This window comes from Schistocerca americana, chromosome 8, assembly GCF_021461395.2.
Source record: "Schistocerca americana isolate TAMUIC-IGC-003095 chromosome 8, iqSchAmer2.1, whole genome shotgun sequence".
In the NCBI taxonomy this organism is placed as follows: Eukaryota; Metazoa; Arthropoda; class Insecta; order Orthoptera; family Acrididae; genus Schistocerca; species Schistocerca americana.
In genome coordinates, this window is record NC_060126.1 from 146,877,575 (window position 1) to 146,896,434 (window position 18,860).

General features: G+C 41.7%; 1 protein-coding gene across 3 annotated transcripts in view; it reads left to right on the forward strand.

The window, feature by feature from the left end:
• The window catches only part of LOC124545084 (protein abnormal spindle), a 170,943-nt gene extending 157,154 nt beyond the window's left edge, over positions 1 to 13,789 (forward strand). For all 3 annotated transcript variants that reach the window (XM_047123892.1, XM_047123893.1, XM_047123894.1), the window contains exon 16: positions 12,505 to 13,789. In XM_047123892.1, coding sequence (XP_046979848.1) covers positions 12,505 to 12,864 — 360 coding nt within the window. In that variant the 3' untranslated portion in view covers positions 12,865 to 13,789. The remainder of the gene's footprint in view (positions 1 to 12,504) is intronic.
• The last annotated feature ends 5,071 nt before the right edge of the window (positions 13,790 to 18,860 follow it).

Consider the following 18,860-nt stretch of genomic DNA (forward strand, 5'->3'; position numbering starts at 1 on the left):
TTATTCTTTTCTATTTGGTGTTCTTAATGTATTGCCTGTCAAAAAATTTTATCATCTTGTATGTGCTACTTGTTTTCTTGGGGTAATAGAGGGTGAGGTAGTGCTGGTTGGATGCAGAGGGTGTGTCTTCCACTACATACCAGGCTCTGGGGACCCTCAACTACATTCAGGCCATAATGACTTGCCCACCTTACTCAGTCTTCTGTTACTTCTTCTTGCATTCATGTCTGTCGTATTGTATCTAGATTACAATCGGGCTTCCCAGGATTCGCTTCTTGTATCCTTACTCCTGACTTGATACATTAAGATACTCCCAAAAAAACCAACCAACCAATGAGACATTGATTTACATGCCCGGCTGCGTAGCAGGCATAGAAACGATGCGGATGTCTTGAATTCCATATCTGAGCAAGGGTGAGTTCTCATCTCAGTGGCAAGAAAGCAAGCATCATCTTGAATTCCATAATAAGTGTCACCACTTGGTGTGTCCATTGTGATGTGAACACAGATTAGATGATGTTGACGGAGCAAGGAGCAGGAGAAGACTGAGTGAGGCTTGGTCGGCAGAGGCCTCACTAGGGACTGAGCTATTACAAGTAGCCAGTGACCATAGTAAGCAGGCATCCAGTGGCACAGCACGGTTTGCACCTGGGGATGGAAGTAGGTGCGCGAGGGAAGAAAACCACTGCCTTACCAGATGGCCATAGTGAACTAAGAGCAGCAGTGATAGATGGACAGTGGTGTGAGCATCCTGCATGCCGAGGGCGCTGATACCTATGTTGTCAGTGGCCAGTGGGTTGAGGGTTGTGCTTGCATAACATGGTGGATTTCTCACGGTGTTCTTGTATGTAGTATGGTAGGCAGGAAACCCAGGGTCTTCGGCAGCAAGGGTGCTTGTTGCAAAGTTTGTGGTGGCTCCGTTGGAAGCAATAGTATTTTTAAGCAGCATATGTCTGCAAAGCTTTGGGAAAGATGGTAGTCAGGTCGAATGGTGCGGCATTGGGCAGTATATAGGTGGGCTTCATCCTATTAATTGAAATGCTGGTAGGTGTGCTGTGGAGAAGGGGTGCTGTCAGTGAATGTTCTACATTCTCCATGGCTCTGGGGAGGAGTGGGCCACAGGAAAGCCAAGCAGTCCTGTAAGCTAATGACGAATTCAGAGATGATATCTGTGGGCAGGTGGATGGACACTAGAAAGTCGCCCAGTGCAGCAAGTAGTTAGCTGTAAACAAGGTCAGTGGCAGATGTCTCAGAGTCAGTCTTCTGGGTTGACATGAGAGAAAAAGAGTTCCAGAGGCAGGACAACAGTTGACCTCTAATTGTGGCAGGCAAGGGCAACCTGCAAGATATGGTGGTACCATTACACCATGCCATAGGTGGCTGGATGTCAGGTGAAGGTCAGTCCTGCAGAGGTCTTTAGTGCATGAAAAAGGGCAGATATAATTTGGAGTCCACAGTACTACTGATATAGTGTGGGCAGCTGAAATGTGCAATCCATGTGGAGACGAAGGCAGCAGATATAGTGAGAAGAATGATGTTCAGTATTGTCATTACTTCAGGCCAGCAGCTGGATCTGTCAACCATGGAGATAGCGGCAGCCATCAGAGGATGGCATTTGGCTGATTATGTACTCATGACTGTAGTGATATCCGATGTCTGGGAAGGTGGAGATGGGGTCATGTACACGATGGCAGACCTTGGCGCGCTGGTAGGTGAAACAGATGTGGACCCAGTCCTGCAGTCCCTCTTGATACCTGGCCACATGAAATGCCGTGTCACCAGAGCTGCGGGCACACACAAGCATGATTGGACCAATTTGTGTAACTGGTCAAATACAGCCTTGCAGAAGGCAACATGCATAAGCGGGCACAGTGAGCCTGAGGATGTTGTTGTTGTTTGAGCTGGGAGCTGATGTACATTGAGGAAAGAGTCCAGAAGCGATGTACATACATAGTTGGGAGCGTCCTGGTCATGGTTGAGGGTGGTGCTAAGTGCCTCGTAGTCCAGGGAAGACTTGATGGTGCTGGTGGGGTTGTGGCAGTCAGCGATGACATCAGTTCTGGTGGCATGATGTATGTCAGTAGTAAATTCGGAGATGAATGACCGCTATTGGAATTGATGTAGGGAGCACTACAAGAGCAAACATTATAAACTTGTGGTCAGTGAAGACCGTGAAGTGACACGTGTCCATCGGCAATGAACAGTATTTGATTACCTTGTAGATCGCAAGGTGCTCTCTGCCATATGTACTCCATCACTGTTGAGCATCAGAGAGTTTACTGGAGAAGAAAGCAAATGGCTGCCAGGTGTCACTGGTGTGCTGCTGCAGGATAGCGTCAGTGACCATCTGTATGGTGTTGACCTCGACGATATGCGTGGTGGTGGTATTGAGGGTGGACAAGCAGGGTAAAGTCCACTAAGTCACACTTGGCAGCAGAGAAGTCGTCTCCCATTCGCAATGCCCATGGCACCAGGTTTGTTTCGCCACCATGAAAGATGTTGATGAGTAGCTGCTGCGTAGCAACAGCATTCCTCAGATGGTATGGAAGTAGTTTAACATGCGAAGGAAGCAGCAGAGGTCCTTGAATGTCTCTGGGTGTGGGAATTCAGGAATAGCTTGCCCCTTGGCTAGCAGGCTAGCAGGGGACGTGAGCTGACTGTGGAGGTGGTATAGCCCAGAAATACCGCTTCACTGGCATCAAGAACACAGTTTGCTGTATTGTTGTTGATTCTGACATTCTGGAAGTGTACAGAAATACCGCGGAGGTGCTCATGGTGTCCCTTCACAAGATGCTGTCCAAGAAACATTGCTACATTGTGGCAGCATTATGGAGGCCATAGGTCTTGAAGGCATGTAGAGCCCTAATGTAATGCTGACGACAGTTTTCTGGATCTCTTTGGCTGCAACTTGAATCTGAGTGAAAGCCTTGACGCAGTAGATTGTGCTAAAAATTGTAGCCCCACCCAGCAAATTGTTGTAGTTGTGTAACAGTGTCACCATGTACCTGTTGGTGATAGTACAAGCCTTTAGCTTATGGTAATCAATCGCTGGGTGCCGGGAACCATCCTTCTTGGCAGGTTGAAGGGTGGAAGCCTATGGGCTCTTCAAAGGATGCAACATGCTGGTGGCATGCAGCTTGTCAAGCTCGGCCTTGGTGATCTTAAGTTTGTGTGGCGGCAGTGGCTGTGGCCGGCAAAAGTTGGGTGGTTCGGGGATGGTGGTAATGTAGTGGCAGTTAAATGACAAACTACCTAAGGCATGACAGATGTGTCAAATAGGAAATTTGGCGAGGTGGTCAGGATATGGACCGGAATACACCACCCGCTTCATGCGGAAGAAAACAGCAAAGCGACTAATGCAGTCACTCCCAGATTGCTGTCAATGACACATTGGCTGGCAACGTCAGCGATCAGGCGGTAGTGTCCAGTGAAGTCTACTCTGATAATCAGGTCAGTGACAGCGGAATGGTGAAGCTGCTGGGGAGATCCTGTTGCAGGCTGAGGTCGAGTACATGACGATTTGTGTGACAGGTGGCGATGGCTAAGTTATTTGCTGCTGGTCAGGAGATTGAGTGAGGTTTATAGTGGGATCCTGTAGGAGCCACTGTGGGAAGGTAGACAACTCGGAGTGTGTGTTGATTAGGCATGGCATGGCAGAGCTGGGAGACTGAACAACAGCTGGGCATGCATAATCCCGGCAGCTGTTGGCATTTGATACTAAGAACAGAACTCACAGCGTCTGGGCCAAAGTGCTTGTGGTACCAGCAGAGACCAGCTGTGTTATGTGAGGTATTGGCAGGGTGGCTAGAACTGTGAAACAGCAGCTGTTGTGCTGGTAGGTGGTGCTGCACGGAGGGCAGTGGTCGGAATCGAGATGGGCCACGGTTGGTTGCTTGCAGAATTAACATGCCATTGCTGAGGCAGGGGAGCACGTCATATACTCCCAGCTGCTGGGCTGTGTGCTTCAGGTTGGTGGGGAGGAGAGCTGCCACTGACATCATTAGAAGCGTGTCGAGTGGTGACAGGGAGCACTCGGCGAGGTGGCTGCCAGTGTAATGACCAGTTGACTGCCAGGTGAGAGTGAAGCTTGCACGCAACACTTGTCGTTGCCACAAGTGAGGCCATCATCTTGTGCATCATCAATGAGGTCGGTGGGATCGGTGAGAGAGATTGTTGTGTGATGTCACAGCTGTCGGTATTGGAGCTGGAGAGAAGCTAGGCAGATGTTGTATAGGTAACTGTCTAAGACCAATTGTCGATCCATCAGGCTTCAGTGGTGGCACATGAGTTGCGAGGGTTGCCCGTCCCCACACTGCTATAGGGAAAGCAGGAGCTAGACACACTGCGTTTCAGACGACTTTAGTTGCGTCATGAGACAGCGCCGGAGCGTCTTGTAGCTATTGGTTGCTGGGGCCGATGAGGTGATGGGTACCTCCATTGCATGTGTCGGCTCGGATTAGCTGATTACCATAGTGAACTTTAAGGTGTCCTGGGTGATGCAGCAGCTGTCGAAGCTAGCATTTGTTGAGGAAACCCACAGGTGTAGGTCCCTCAGATCGAAGGGCAACAGGTGGGGTCACAGCACGTCCAAATGGACGGAGTTGGAGTGTGACCAGGCGGGATGGCAGTGGCGAAAGCGGGGGCTGGTAAGGGCATCAACGTGGAGTCTGGAACCAGGGCCTCTGCCAGTGGTCACATCGCCACAAGTTGCACACAAACGTCATCACAGTGTGTGGTTAGTGTGGTGGTGATATCATATGGAGCTGGAGCAGCAGCTGCTTATGGTGAGTTGTCAGTTGGGCCGGTGGTGAAAACTATGTTCACTAGGTTGCACAAGGGGTGATGAAAATCCCACAAGAGAAACAGCTTGTGAAACAAAACACATTTTTGTCTGTAGCACTGAAACAGAGTTGCTGGTTGGGTGTACATGTGCACAGAAGTTGAAACAACATTAATGGGATGAGGCAGACAATAACAAAATGCTAAAAATAAATAATTAAGTCAACTGAGTTGTCATGTCGCCAGTGTAGGAATGTTTCCCTACCTAACTTAAAAGTTTGAAATAACAAAACACAGCATGGTGGGCACCGCACAAAGAAAGTTGTCAACACATGGCTGTGGAACAAGTCTATTCAGTGACTACACTACTATAAAACATGAAACATCCCAAAATTTAAAAATGCTGAAAAATGACTTGCTTATGTTGTGACACTAGATAAAGGCACAGTGTGATAGAAATAACTATACTGAGCAAAGTTGCGACCTTGTTCCCAGGTATCATCAATATGACACCAATAATTTTCAACAATAGACATGAAATTAATCGTATCTGGTGTAATGCACGGTGCCAAACACTGATGTACACACCCAGCTTCATGGCAAGCATAGGGACAGCGTGGGCAGGTATGTCTCGAACCTCTTGATAAGTGCCCAGTTTGGCACTGGTGTGGATTAGAGGACAACGACAACGGTGCAAGAAGCAGGTGTAGAGTGAGAATGAGAATAAGGCTAGGTTGGCAGAAGCCTTGGTAGAGACCTAGCTCTTGTTCTGTGCCAGTAACCACCAAATGTAATATGCAGGTACCTGTGTCACTGTAGGTTTAACAGCTTGGGATGGACATAAATACATGGGGGAAGAAACTTGCTGCCTTAGCAGATAACCATAGTGAGCTAGGGATGTACGGAATTGCTAAGACAGCTGTGTGGTGGAAGGCTGCCACAGTTTGTACTCCCATGTAAAGCAAACTGCCACAGTTCACATTTTCACGATGTTGAGGTGTGATCCGTTAGTTACGGAATTTGTGATATATGTAGGAAACTAAAAAAATAAATAAAACTAGCCAACATTATAATATCCTTCTACATTATAATATCCTTCTCAATGTTTTGAGGGTTCCCATGTGCTTAATGTGACCTTACAGCTTCAAATTATTTCTAAGGACACACCGGCTCACTGTGTTAGTAATTCAAAAAATGAGAGTACTTGACATCTGTGCTTCAGCACAAATTTTTAGACTGAGTGTTTCTTCTTCTTTGCTGTTTCTTATTTGTAATGATGATATTCTAATTATGATCTGAAAATATTCTATTAATTATTATGTTTGAATATTTTGAAAAGGAAATTTGCCACTCACCATATAGCAGATATGCTGAGTCGCATATAGGCACAACAAAAAGACTGTCCAGGGTGTCTACGACCCGGGACAACCGGGAGATCCGGGAAAAACCCAGGAATTTTTTCATCTGGGAGAAAACCGGAAAAAAGCCGGGAATTTGTTTTAATTCCGGGAATTTTTCATTGTTTTTGTTCTCAGTTAAATTTTTGTTATTTTGACTGGTAAGAACCAATACTCTAACAAAGGATATTACTGTATCCTGCTACTGCAGAATAATACTGCAACAATAAAACATGGACAAAAGAAAAACTAAAATAAAACTTAAATTGCAAAGGAAATGCGTCATATACAGCAACAAAACACAGTGCTCATACAAGCGTCTGCCAACAGCAAAATGTGTCAAAGGCTTTAGGAAGCGTATGCAATGCTTCGTAACAACAAATTGCCTCCGATGAACATGACGTCACAACTGTTAACATTAGATTTGTTTTACCTGTTACGAGTGGGATCATGCGCATGTGCAGTTGAGTAGTATCTTCTTCCAGAAGATTGCGCAGCAGCCCTGGATCTAGGAGTGGGGGGGAGGGGTCGGGTCAGATTCATATAAACCTTCCAGAAACCTTCGCAGGAGAGCTTCTGTAAAGTTTGGAAGGTAGGAGACGAGGTACTGGCAGAAGTAAAGCTGTGAGTACCGGGCGTGAGTCGTGCTTCGGTAGCTCAGTTGGTAGAGCACTTGCCCGCGAAAGGCAAAGGTCCCGAGCTCGAGTCTCGGTCGGGCACACAGTTTTAATCTGCCAGGAAGTTTCATATCAGCGCACACTCCGCTGCAGAGTGAAAATCTCATTCTGGAAACATCCCCCAGGCTGTGGCTAAGCCATGTCTCCGCAATATCCTTTCTTTCAGGAGTGCTAGTTCTGCATGGTTCGCAGGAGAGCTTCTGTAAAGTTTGGAAGGTAGGAGACGAGGTACTGGCAGAAGTAAAGCTGTGAGTACCGGGCGTGAGTCGTGCTTCGGTAGCTCAGTTGGTAGAGCACTTGCCCGCGAAAGGCAAAGGTCCCGAGTTCGAGTCTCGGTCGGGCACACAGTTTTAATCTGCCAGGAAGTTTCATATAAACCTTGTTTCACAAAGGGCAAAGCTTCCAGCACACGTTGGTCTATCGATTATTCCTATGACTTTGAAACGTGTCCCTGTTGCTTTTTGAACATTGTTGAACACATTCTAAGTTTATTTCTGAGTGAATCATTAGTTGATTTGTGATGTCTCTGTCAGTGGAATCCTCATCACATCTAGAAATAAACTTTCCTGCAGACAAAAGGGGCTATACGAACTGAGCAGAGTATAGGCGAATGAAAGAAAGCGAACCACTGTCTGATTATGTGGTTGATTGGGTTTGCGAATGATGAGTGTTGTTACGATTACCAGCGAAATCCATAGATTCAGACTACCAGAGTACGAATAAACGACCAACAGGAATAACAGGTAAGAAAGATTACGTATTATCTTCTCAGTGTGTACAAGAAAATGAAATTTTGACAGTAAATTTTTTGACCAGATCACTATACTAGCAAGGGCCAGTTGTACAGTCTCCGGCTAGCAGCCGCTTTAAGGTCTATTTTGGAAGTAGGGCCAAAACGCGTTGTACAAACACGTAACAATGCCTAACCAGAGAATAATCGTGGTATAACTAAACTGCTGATTCTGGCAGAATAAGCTTTGACATTGGCAGGAATAGATACAGAATTAGTGATGACAACATTGTTTGTTAGAATGAGGAAGGAGAGGAAACGGGGACATCAAATTCCAAATTTATATAAAAATTTCGCACTACTACTTTTCGATCTCATGCTTGAGAAACTGGAGCATATGAATGAAGTGTGAAACTATTTCCTAATGTAAAGCTTTCTGGTTGTAGCAGGCCTAATAGGCATTTCATATTGATACTTTGTGAATTATATTCTGCCGTGTTATAAAAATGACCATTTCTGCCAAAACAGTCTCGTTTATTTGGTGTGTATTACAATTGCTGCAGTAGTATAAAGGCCTATTTTGTTTTATCTCGCAGACAGTGACAAAATATAGGTAATCAGGTCGAGAAACTACTCCAGTCTTGGGCCTATTTGTAATTACAGCTTTTTCAGTATTAGACGACGACATTTCGATTTTTTCATGTAGCAAAGCGTTTGACGAACTTTGATGAGGTAACAGATCCTTTTTCAGAAAGGTAAGCACGCCATGTAAAACTGTAGCAAGATTAGAAAGCAAAAATTCTAGGAGCTAAGGATTGAAGAAATGTGTACTGTCTTGCTTGTCTCTTCTCTCTAGTGGTTTTATGTATCCTATACTTAATTTTATGTCACACAAAGCAGCAAGTTGTTAGCTAATAGGGAATAAAGAGTGCAAATTTTCTGATAGGACATTTTAATTTCCACTGTCCTGAACATAGTTTGATGGCATCCAGTACAAAATATACACGTTTCAATTCCACAGACCGAAATACTGTGACGTGCGATAGAAGAATGCTGTGTGAAGAGGTGTGGCGCTGCACTTTGGCACACTTAAAATCAGATAACATGTCTTACAATCCCTCGGATACGTATGTTTTATGTAACAGAGCTTTCAGAAAGATGTGTGCTACAAAATTAACATGTTTTTGAAAATTCGATTTTTTAAAATTTTTTACGTCCTATCTCAAACACTCGAGGGACGCCACTATCTACTATTGCCCCGGTTCGGAAATATCGTAGATATGGGTCTGATACGCAGAGCAGTCTGAGTTGTAATAGGGAAGCAGGTTGTCTCCATGTGACCCGTGTTTACATTTGGTCATTTTGCTGTTTCCTCTTTGTCTACTGCACTCACATCAAATGAAAACAATTGATTTCTTTGGCCAGGAGCTATCATGTGAATTAAAATACATTCACATAATTATGGAAGGCTGAAATACATTACTAGTTTCAGATTTTATTTCATTTCATTTCCATCTTTCTGGCAGTCAAGCATTAATTGCCATGCAGAACAATGAAGTTATTTTTATCTCTTTGCTGAAGAAATTTTCTTTTATTAATCTTTTCTACTGAGGCAGTCAATATATTTGAAACAAAGGGTTTAATTTCAAACTATTGGCTAGTTTCAACTGTTCGATGCATTTCAAGTGTACGTTTTCATCTTCTAGCACATATGGCGTTATGCCATAACAAAGAACCAGACATGAGATAACAAAGTACTGGTATCCAAGGAAATTTACATCCCGAAACCACATTTAAAAGCTTAATATCAGGTCGATGCCTACTTCACTGGGAATCTGGGAGTCATTTAAAAATCAGCTCTTTGATGACGAGCCACTTAAAAGAATTTGTAGCCCAGAAGATCACACTTTGACGTTATTAAAAAATTAACTGGCTCATTTGTGTGATACATCTTAATCCATTATATCCTAGGGTTTTTTTTTTAATTTATGATGATGGCCTTAAATTCATAATTTTTTTTTTACGTATTATATATCATACGATGGGCAGTAAAGGGTAAAGTTATTGAGGTATGATATATCATACGATGGGCAGTAAGGGGTAGAATTCCTTACACAATTTTACCGCAAGTAATATGTAGAATTTTTTGTGATTACCATTTATTACATGAATAAATGAAGGAAAAGTACAATAACAATTTCCAGGTATTGTAATGTTCATTTTATTTATGTTTTAAGGTTACATTATTTATTTATACACCAAGTTCAAATGGCTCTAAGCACTATGGGACTTAACATATAAGGTCATCAGTCCCCTAGACTTAGAACTACTTAACCTAAAGACATCACACACATCCATACCCGAGGCAGGATTATACACCAAGTATACATGACAAATTCATATAGTAACAAAATAACTGTACTGCATTACGTGAATAAAGTAAGACATTGTAATAATAAAGGACATATGACAAATCTGATGAGATATCCATTAGATGTACCTAAACACCACCATTTGAAACCATAGCGGATTGACTTGCCTCCTATAAACTGTTTCACAAAGTGTTGGCCATAATAAGGCTCCATGGCCTCATCCAAGGAGATGTTTGACATTAGAGGCTCTGTGATGTCTTGAATTTTCTTATTTAGATGTGAAATTAATGGCCGAACCTTATAAACTTTATCTTCTTTTTAAATGCTGTCATTATCATTGAAATGGAAGAATCTATGAATTTTGTCAAACGTATTTCTGGAGCTAGAATTCAAAACAAGGGCATTGTTTGTGTCATGTCTGATCTCGTAGTACATACATCTATGTATGACCTTACAATATCCGGATAACAGCAAAATAGCGATGTATTTATAGATGCCATCATGACTTATTTGTATGTTGTGTCCCTTTTGAGCAGCATATTTTACTGTCTCTCATCAGAATCTCAACCAAATCAGCATCAAAAACCTTACGAAAAAGATCTATTGGAGTCGAGTTTGCCGTGCAGAGATGTGTTATATCAGGTGTAGGATCACAAGATACCTCAAATTTTTGTGAAGAGTCTAGTCTTTCTTCTATCCATTGTCTTGCTTTCCTAACTCGGAACCGTGATCGTGGTTTGGAACAGCAGGGATTTTCCTCTTGAGTGGATAAAGATGTAGCATTTTCAGCTAGGCCGTCGGTATTTACTGATCTTATCACTGCAGTTTGTCCCAGAGCCTTCACCTACAAACCAGGAACAGTCACAGGGTGTCCTTCTGCATCAACTTGCATCATCTTTATCAGTGTCCTCACCATCATTTGGCGGAACAAGTACACATTCAGGCTCTTGACATGTATCAGATATGTCAGAAAAAGTTTCATTATCTTCTTCTGTCAAGAACAGGATATTTAGAACCTCTTCTAAGGCCCTCTCCTTTTCCAAATTACATCTGAAATAAATCTGACCAACTGCAAGAAAATGAACCCTTACTGCCCACCGTATGATATTTCATACGTAAAGATCTAAGCCTGTACCACAACAAAGCAGATAAAGTACCATTTTCCAATTTGTGCTTATGTATTGCATTTAAGTATTCAGATTACTAATCTGTAATAATATGAGCGAAATTATAAACCTGCACATCATAATTTTACAATTACTTACCGTCTGTCCATGACGAGAAGCAACGGAGTTAGTAGCACCAGAACAAATGCTTTCCACCAAGAAGTAAACAATCCTGATCTCCACTCCTACTGTCAGTTTCAACAATGGACTTTCAGACTAACAATAAAACATCAAATAAATATTTCAGTTGTTGACAAAGAGCTTCTGAAAACAAATATGCCTGAGAAGAGCAAGCGTATGATAAATCATACGATGGGATATAATGGGTTAAAATGTAATACGTGCATAAAAGACCATTATTATATTTGGAAACTTTGTTTTTCTTGTAGCAGCATTATATATATTAATTTAAACCTTTAACTTTTCCTGTTCGTGTGTTCACGCTACTTAACAGTGATGGTGCTATTGGCTGACTATACCATTTGCCCGAAGCTCTGAATATCCGCTGTCGTCGGCTGGCGAGATCACATGACATGAGCTATGACTGGCTTACAAATATGCATCACAATCTCGATTTCAATGCTTCGAAAAGTAACACGCGGCGTTTGGTGGAATTCGAATTGATACTTTCGTAATACAAAAATATGCAGGGTACATGTTACCGCATATCAAACATCTTTCCAAAAGGTGTTTAGTCTTCTAAAGTGCTGGGAAATTCTACACCCATGTATAAAACCATAACCATTCAAAGGATTGATAAGTTATACAGTTCCGAGAGAAAATATGCTGTCAATTAACAGGGAAAAACTATGTTTCCACCTGGGAGAAAGTGTATTTTTAACCGGGAGAAACCTGGGAATTTTTTTCCTTGTCTGCGTATACACCCTGCTGTCACAATATAAGCTTTTGGCCAGCAAGGCCTTTGTTGAAAACACACACACACACACACACACACACACACACACACACACACACACACTGCAACCTCTGTCAGGTGAAGTCACACAGCTGCCAGAGGCTGCAGTCTGTGTGTGTGTGTGTGTGTGTGTGTGTGTGTGTGTGTGTGTGTGAGAGAGAGAGAGAGAGAGAGAGAGAGAGAGAGAGAGAGAGAGATCTATTTTTGACAAAGGTCCTATTGGCCGAAACCTTATGTTGTAACAGTCTTTTTGTTGTGTCTATCTGCGACTCAGCTTCTCTGCTGTATGGTGATTGGCAACTTTCCTTTTCATTATATTGTTACATTCCATCCTGCATTTTTCATTGTTTAATTATTGTGTTTGGTTTGATACCAGTTTTGTTGGTAGAGCCATAAATAGTTTCCTTAACTACTGTATTTAATGTATTGCTGACCACATGGTTGTCATGGTTTAATTTCATTTGCAGGTGATTCATGGAAATCCTCAGTCCATAAACACAAAGAGACTTTTTAATTTCTATTATCAAGAGCAAAAGAAAATTAATTCACGCAGACCATCTTCTGCCTGTGGTGGTTCTACCAGCAAGACAAGCAATACTAGTGAAAGGAAATGGCCCGTTAGTGGTGGATGTGCCAAGAAGACATACAGTGCTAGTAGAAGACAAGGTCCTGTTAGTGGTGGCTCAGTTAACCTTAATTACAGTGCTAGTAGAAGACTGTGTCCAGCTAGTCATTCATCTGTGAACAAAAGAGCAACCAGTTTAAGCCAGTTGGACAATTCTCTCAATGCTATTAAATACTTGCTTGAGAAATTAGGTTTACTGTAATCTGTTTGTAATTATGTTAATCATCTTTGTACTAATGACTTCATTTATATCTATCATTTGTAAAACGCTGCGCATTTCATACTTCCCCTCACTTTGAGGTACTCTGCAAGTGGAGTTTTCCCCCCAGGTGTTATATTTTTATTGGGAAAGCACACTGAATGGTAATATTGTAAATGTTATAAATACAAAATACTTTTTGATCTTTCAAATAATGTATACTTAAGAACAGTATTGCATATCAGTGAAACATTTTATGTAAAGTAATTGCTGCATTACTGGTCTTTAAGTGTTTTGACGACAGTTGCTTTTTATTTTCATTGTCAGCAGAGATGGAAGTCAAACTTGTAGTTCACATTGTGGATCATTTCTTTGCATATTTTAGAAGCCCATTTTCCTATCAACTTCATATGATTTCTTTTTACATTTTATTTTTTGATTTATGAGTTTATACTGCACACAGTTTAAAAATCCTTAGTTACCGTTCATGTTTCGCAGTAACTTCTGTAAAGTGTTTTGTGATTATTGTGCTTTGTTTTTACGAATGATGAAAAGGTGTTATGCATTTGCAGTACTCACAAACAAACAAACAACTGAGAGTACGTTGCCAATAAAGACAAAAGAAAAAGGTTCAGTAATAGTATTTTTTTAAGAAAATAGTGTGCTTTATGTTCAGTTTACCTTAACTCCCAATGCCCACTTTATTTAGTGGTTGTGAGTAATATTTTATTTAGGAGCTTGTGTTAGTGCATGAACATTTTATTCATTATTATTCTGAAAACTGCAGTTTATTTAGCCTTTTACCCTTGTGTTTGATACGTCATGTGGTGTACAATAGTGAACATGTAAGAAGCTGTATATAGTGTACTTAGTACTATTTAATGTACAACAGAGACATTTTAATAAATAAAATGTAAATTTTAGCCAATGTAGAAAATACTTTTTTCTTTTAAAACTGCATTTTATTGTTGTAAGTCTAATTTGAAATATACAAACATTTGTCAGGTTGTAACCCTACAGTGCACTTCACACAATGAAATTAAACAAATTTACTACAAGATGCTCCTTGACACAGAATACATTGCTCAGTCATCTCGGCGTTAGAGCATTAAGTGTTCCTGTCTTCAGAGCTGTAATAATTTCTGCAGATGAAAATTAAGTAAGAAATGCCTGATGAACAGTTTCTCTACAATATCATCGTATTGTCCTAAGCTCCATTTTGCCATAATCTGGAGAACTACCAGCAGCACCACCTCTTTGACATGATGTGAATTATTTAGAGGCCTCACGGTGGGTCAAAGGGTTCTTCTACTCCAAAACCACGTTTAGAGTGATGAATTGTAGTTGGCTGCGGAATGCTGGAACACTTCCTAAATTTTTCCATTCCAGTGCTATCACTGTGTATAGGTTCGACTTTAAGCATCTTCTTGTCTGTCTGCACCAACCGTCATCTGACTCTTATCATTCTAGCTAGGAAGAGTAATTTTTAAAATAAAATCTGTACTATGTAAAGAAAACCCTGTATGAGTTTTGGTGAGGTTTCTAAGTGGAGCATATTTTTTTGTGGTCGTGCTTCATTGTACCATTAAGAAATATATTGTGCTGTAACATAGGAACTGATGAGGCAAAGACTTGTATTAGTGGTCCAGAAACATTCTGGTTGCTTCCTTGTGGAACAAAATTGATGCAGAGCTTCTGAGTGACTGAAATGCTTAACATTTCGCTTTCAGAATTATCCCAGATTCCTGTGAAAGATGAGAATTTTACTAATTATCCATTGGCTTTTCAAGGCACTAAAATTTGAAACCAAATTTGGTCAGTTTTTTTCTAATAAACTTTTTTTATTGAATACCACCAGTGGTATGGTTCCATGTCCTCATCCGAAGAGAGCGTGGAACCCTTAGCTTCAGAAAATTCAATGAACATTTTATGTAAATCATCAATTGGTAACTTTACCTTACATACTTTGTCAAATGAATCAACTGCTGAGTAAATGAGATGTGAGAGAAATCTATGTATAGCTTCAAATCTGGTCCTTGTAATGGCAGTAGAGATACAAGGGGCAGTCAAAACAAAATCGAATACTGCTATGTGCCATTATACACAGTGCACATCACACATGGCTCCGAAGTTGTTAGGTTTCGATTCTGTCACTGCTGTGGTAGGGGAATGGCATAGTGCCACATCACAGTTGTGTACAGTTGTTGGGCTATGGCCATGGTTGTTGGCAGATAGGTGTAGTGTGCGGGTCTGGCTGTTGACATGGAGGCAAGCAAAAAAGAGCTGAGAGGGGTGGCTCGTTACATGGTAGCTGAGGGTGGTGGAGTACCCGAAATTAGTCACCTCGTGTCCACTGTGTGTGGTGAGCATCGAACGTCCCTATGTTTGTGCACTAATGGCAGAGGAGATTCTTGGAAGGGCGCACATTATTACAGGAGGATCTACATCCAGGAAAGGCCCATCGAGCCATTACCACTGATTTGCTGGGGTGGGTTGGTGGCTTTATCTGAGGAAAGTGACAGTCAAACAAGATGGAAATTTGTGTTCAGGTCGGCATTAGCCATGTCTCCCCTGCATGCCATCATCAAAGATCACTTGCACAGCTTTGGCAGGGGAGGTCATCCTACTGTGCACACTTATCACACTCTCAGTTAATGAATTAAAATAACAAAGGAGACATAATAATTTTCAATCATAGGTAGAACTGAGGGACAGAAGTTATCAAGTCTGAATCACTTCCTGAATTTCTATAGTGTATTGTCATGAGATAAACATGGTGCCACCATTTCAAGCCTGAGGGCAAATGGCAAAACCAAAAGTGGAAACATCTCATGTCTCTCCCACTAAATGAATCAAAAGCTGTTTACACAAGTTCAAGTAATATCAAAGTGACCCACTTCTTTGACTGCAGGGGCCCTTTGTTCGTAGAGTTACTGGGGCATGAAACCACAATAAGTATGCAGTGTTATGAAGGCACTTTGCATAAACTGTGACATGCCATAAAGTCAAACTGCCCAGGAATCCTGTCTGACGGAACCGTCCTGTTTCACGGTAAACACAACCCCACACTTAATTGGACAAAGGCTATGTTTCAGAAATTTTGTTTTAGATGCAGCATTATTTTCCATCAACATTTGGACAACTGTTGATGTTTAACTATATTTGAGTTCAAAGACATCTCTGAATTAGCTTACTGCATACAGGGTGTATCAAAAAGGATGGCACAAATTTACACGGCAGAAAGTACACGATAATAGAAGCCCAAATGTCCCAGTAAACACGGGTCTGCAAATGAGCCGCTTGAGAGATAATCATGACTGTATGGTTCCAAGCCACCAATGATGATGTCGTAAACATCATCCTAGTTAGTACACATTAATTTGAAATTTAGACTTTACTATTGGGTTGTACATTGCAATGAGTTCATATTTCACGTATGGGGTACATGTTAAAGCAGGTGCTTGAAGTGTTTTCCTTGCATCTGGATGCAATACTGCACTTGTCTCTGCAATGAATTTCAAATCCTTTCCAAAACCTCTGGATCATTCCAGAATTCTTGACAAGCATGTAGAGCTCTCTGCTCCAGTTCCGCAACAGTGTTAGCTGGTGTGCCGTACACTTTGCTTTCGAGGTGACCCCAGACACAAAAATCCAAAGGAATTAGATCAGGTGATCTTGGAGGCCAAGATACAGGTCTGCCTCGACTTATCCATCTTTGGCCATATCTGCACGTTAGATGCCATCTCACACCGCAGCAAAATGTGCCTGAGTTCCATCATGCATGGACCACATACTCTGACATTGCTGAAGGGGAACGTCCTCAAGCAATACTGGAAGATGATGCCGCAGAAAGCTAAGGTACCTCCGTCCATTAAGTTGTAGAGGAAGAATATGTGGCCCAATGAGTTGATCGCCTAGTGCCCCCAACCACACGTTTAGTGAGAAATGTTGCTGATCTCGTGACTCATGAACAGCCTGTGAGTTTATTTCGCACCGCAACTGTGTATTATGATAGTTAAACACACACCATCGCATGTGAATCCTGCTTCATCTGTAAATAAAATGTTTCACGCGAAGCGAGGGTCGAGTACAGGCTGGTGTTGCAGGCATTGACAAAACATCACTCTAGGAACAAAGTCCATATCATTGAGACATTGAACTCATTGGAGGCCAGTAGGATACAGTAAATTGCGATTTATAATTCTCCATACACTACTGTGGCTTAGTACAGGCACTTGTGTGGCAATTCTCATTAAGTTTCGGGGAGAATGCTGTACTGCTTCCAACACTCTATCCTCAATCTCAGGTGCAATGCGAGCAGGCCTACCTCCTGCTCTGCCGTGTGCAAAACCCCCGTGTTCTCTCAGGTGCTAATGGACCCTTGTAAATGTACGACTTTTGGGATGTCTTCGATCAGGATATGTTTCTTGGTACAAGTGTGTAGCCTCCCGTGTATTGCCATTAGCCCTACCGTAAATGAAATGTGCATCTGCATACTCTTCGTTACTGTACCGTTCCATTGTAACTACAACACAGCACACATGGCACTCCTCAGACGCGAGTGATACCCTTTGAGACTGTGTACTGTATCTGTCCTGTACATTCTGCGTGTATGATGTGATTCCAACTCTGTCTTTCGGCAGTGTTCTGTTGTGTAAACAGCAAATTTAAGACGGCCTGAAGTACGCAATGGGGAAACCGGATGATGTTACAAACAATGCCATCAGTGGCGGCGTGGAACCATACAGTTGTGATTATCTCGCAAGCGGCTTGCTTGCGGACCCATATTTACTGGGACATTTGTGCTCCTATTATCATGTACTTTCAGCCGTGTAAGTATGCGCCATTCTTTTTGATACATCCTGTATAATTTTTAGCATTGGGTCATAAACAGTATTTGTTATTTCATTTACATTTCATATACTTACATCACAAATGTCCAAAATATCGTGTTGTTCAGTATGTCCAGCAGCTTTGTGTTCAATTGTCCTGCCTTCAGCTTCTTGGGATAGCACTCACTTCCCTAATTTCATGAAATCTGTCTCTTCTTCTTTGTCACAGCTAGCATCATCTCACGTGCTATCTTGTCTGTCTGCTGGAGGAACTAGAACAACTTCCTCTCTGGAGTAAACTTCCCTAGCTCCTCCACCTCTGCTAGTCACTTCAAGATTTTTTCCTGTATCATCCATATGACAGTAAACTTTGCACTACGTTTCCCACGTGATATATTATACATTAATTTTTTTCAGTTTTAAAACAAATCAAATGGATTTTGAATGCAACATCTTAAAGCTATGTTATTGTCATCCAGCTGACTTTAAATTACAAATAAATCTTTCGATTTTCTAAATACTTTCATCACTTATATCCATGCCATATTAGCAATATTCAAGTTTCATTACAATTAGCTTAGAAACTAACACCAGCCAAAATCTGAGTCATCGAATCTCCTAAAATTTAAAGCACTCTCAGAACATGCAACTTTGGGAATCGAAGTCCGCCTCTGTAGCGCAGCGGTAACGTTACCGCTTACCACGCAAGGGAGCTCGGGTTCGATTCCCAGCACTGGACTGGGTGTTATGTGCCCTTCATCATCATTGACACACAAGTCACCAAAGTGCCATCAACTAAAAAGACTTGCAATATGGCGGCCGAACCACGAAGGGGATATCCTGGCCAATAAATGCCATACGATCATTTCATATTTTCTTCTTCTTCTTCTTCCCTTTTTTTTTTTTTTTTTCATTCATCAAATATTCTGTTTACATTATACAATCAGTGGAAAATCCACATCAGATTTTGCAGGATATAGAACATGTGAGAAAACAAGAATATACAGTAAATATTTACTGAGAGCAACAGTTATGCTAATGTGCTTACCACAGATCTGAAGTGAAACGGACCTCATAGTTGCATAATAGGTAAAAAAAAAAAATCTAAACCTGTTTTCATTTGAAAAGTAATAGCAAACTTGCCACAGAACATTGAAATGTGACTTT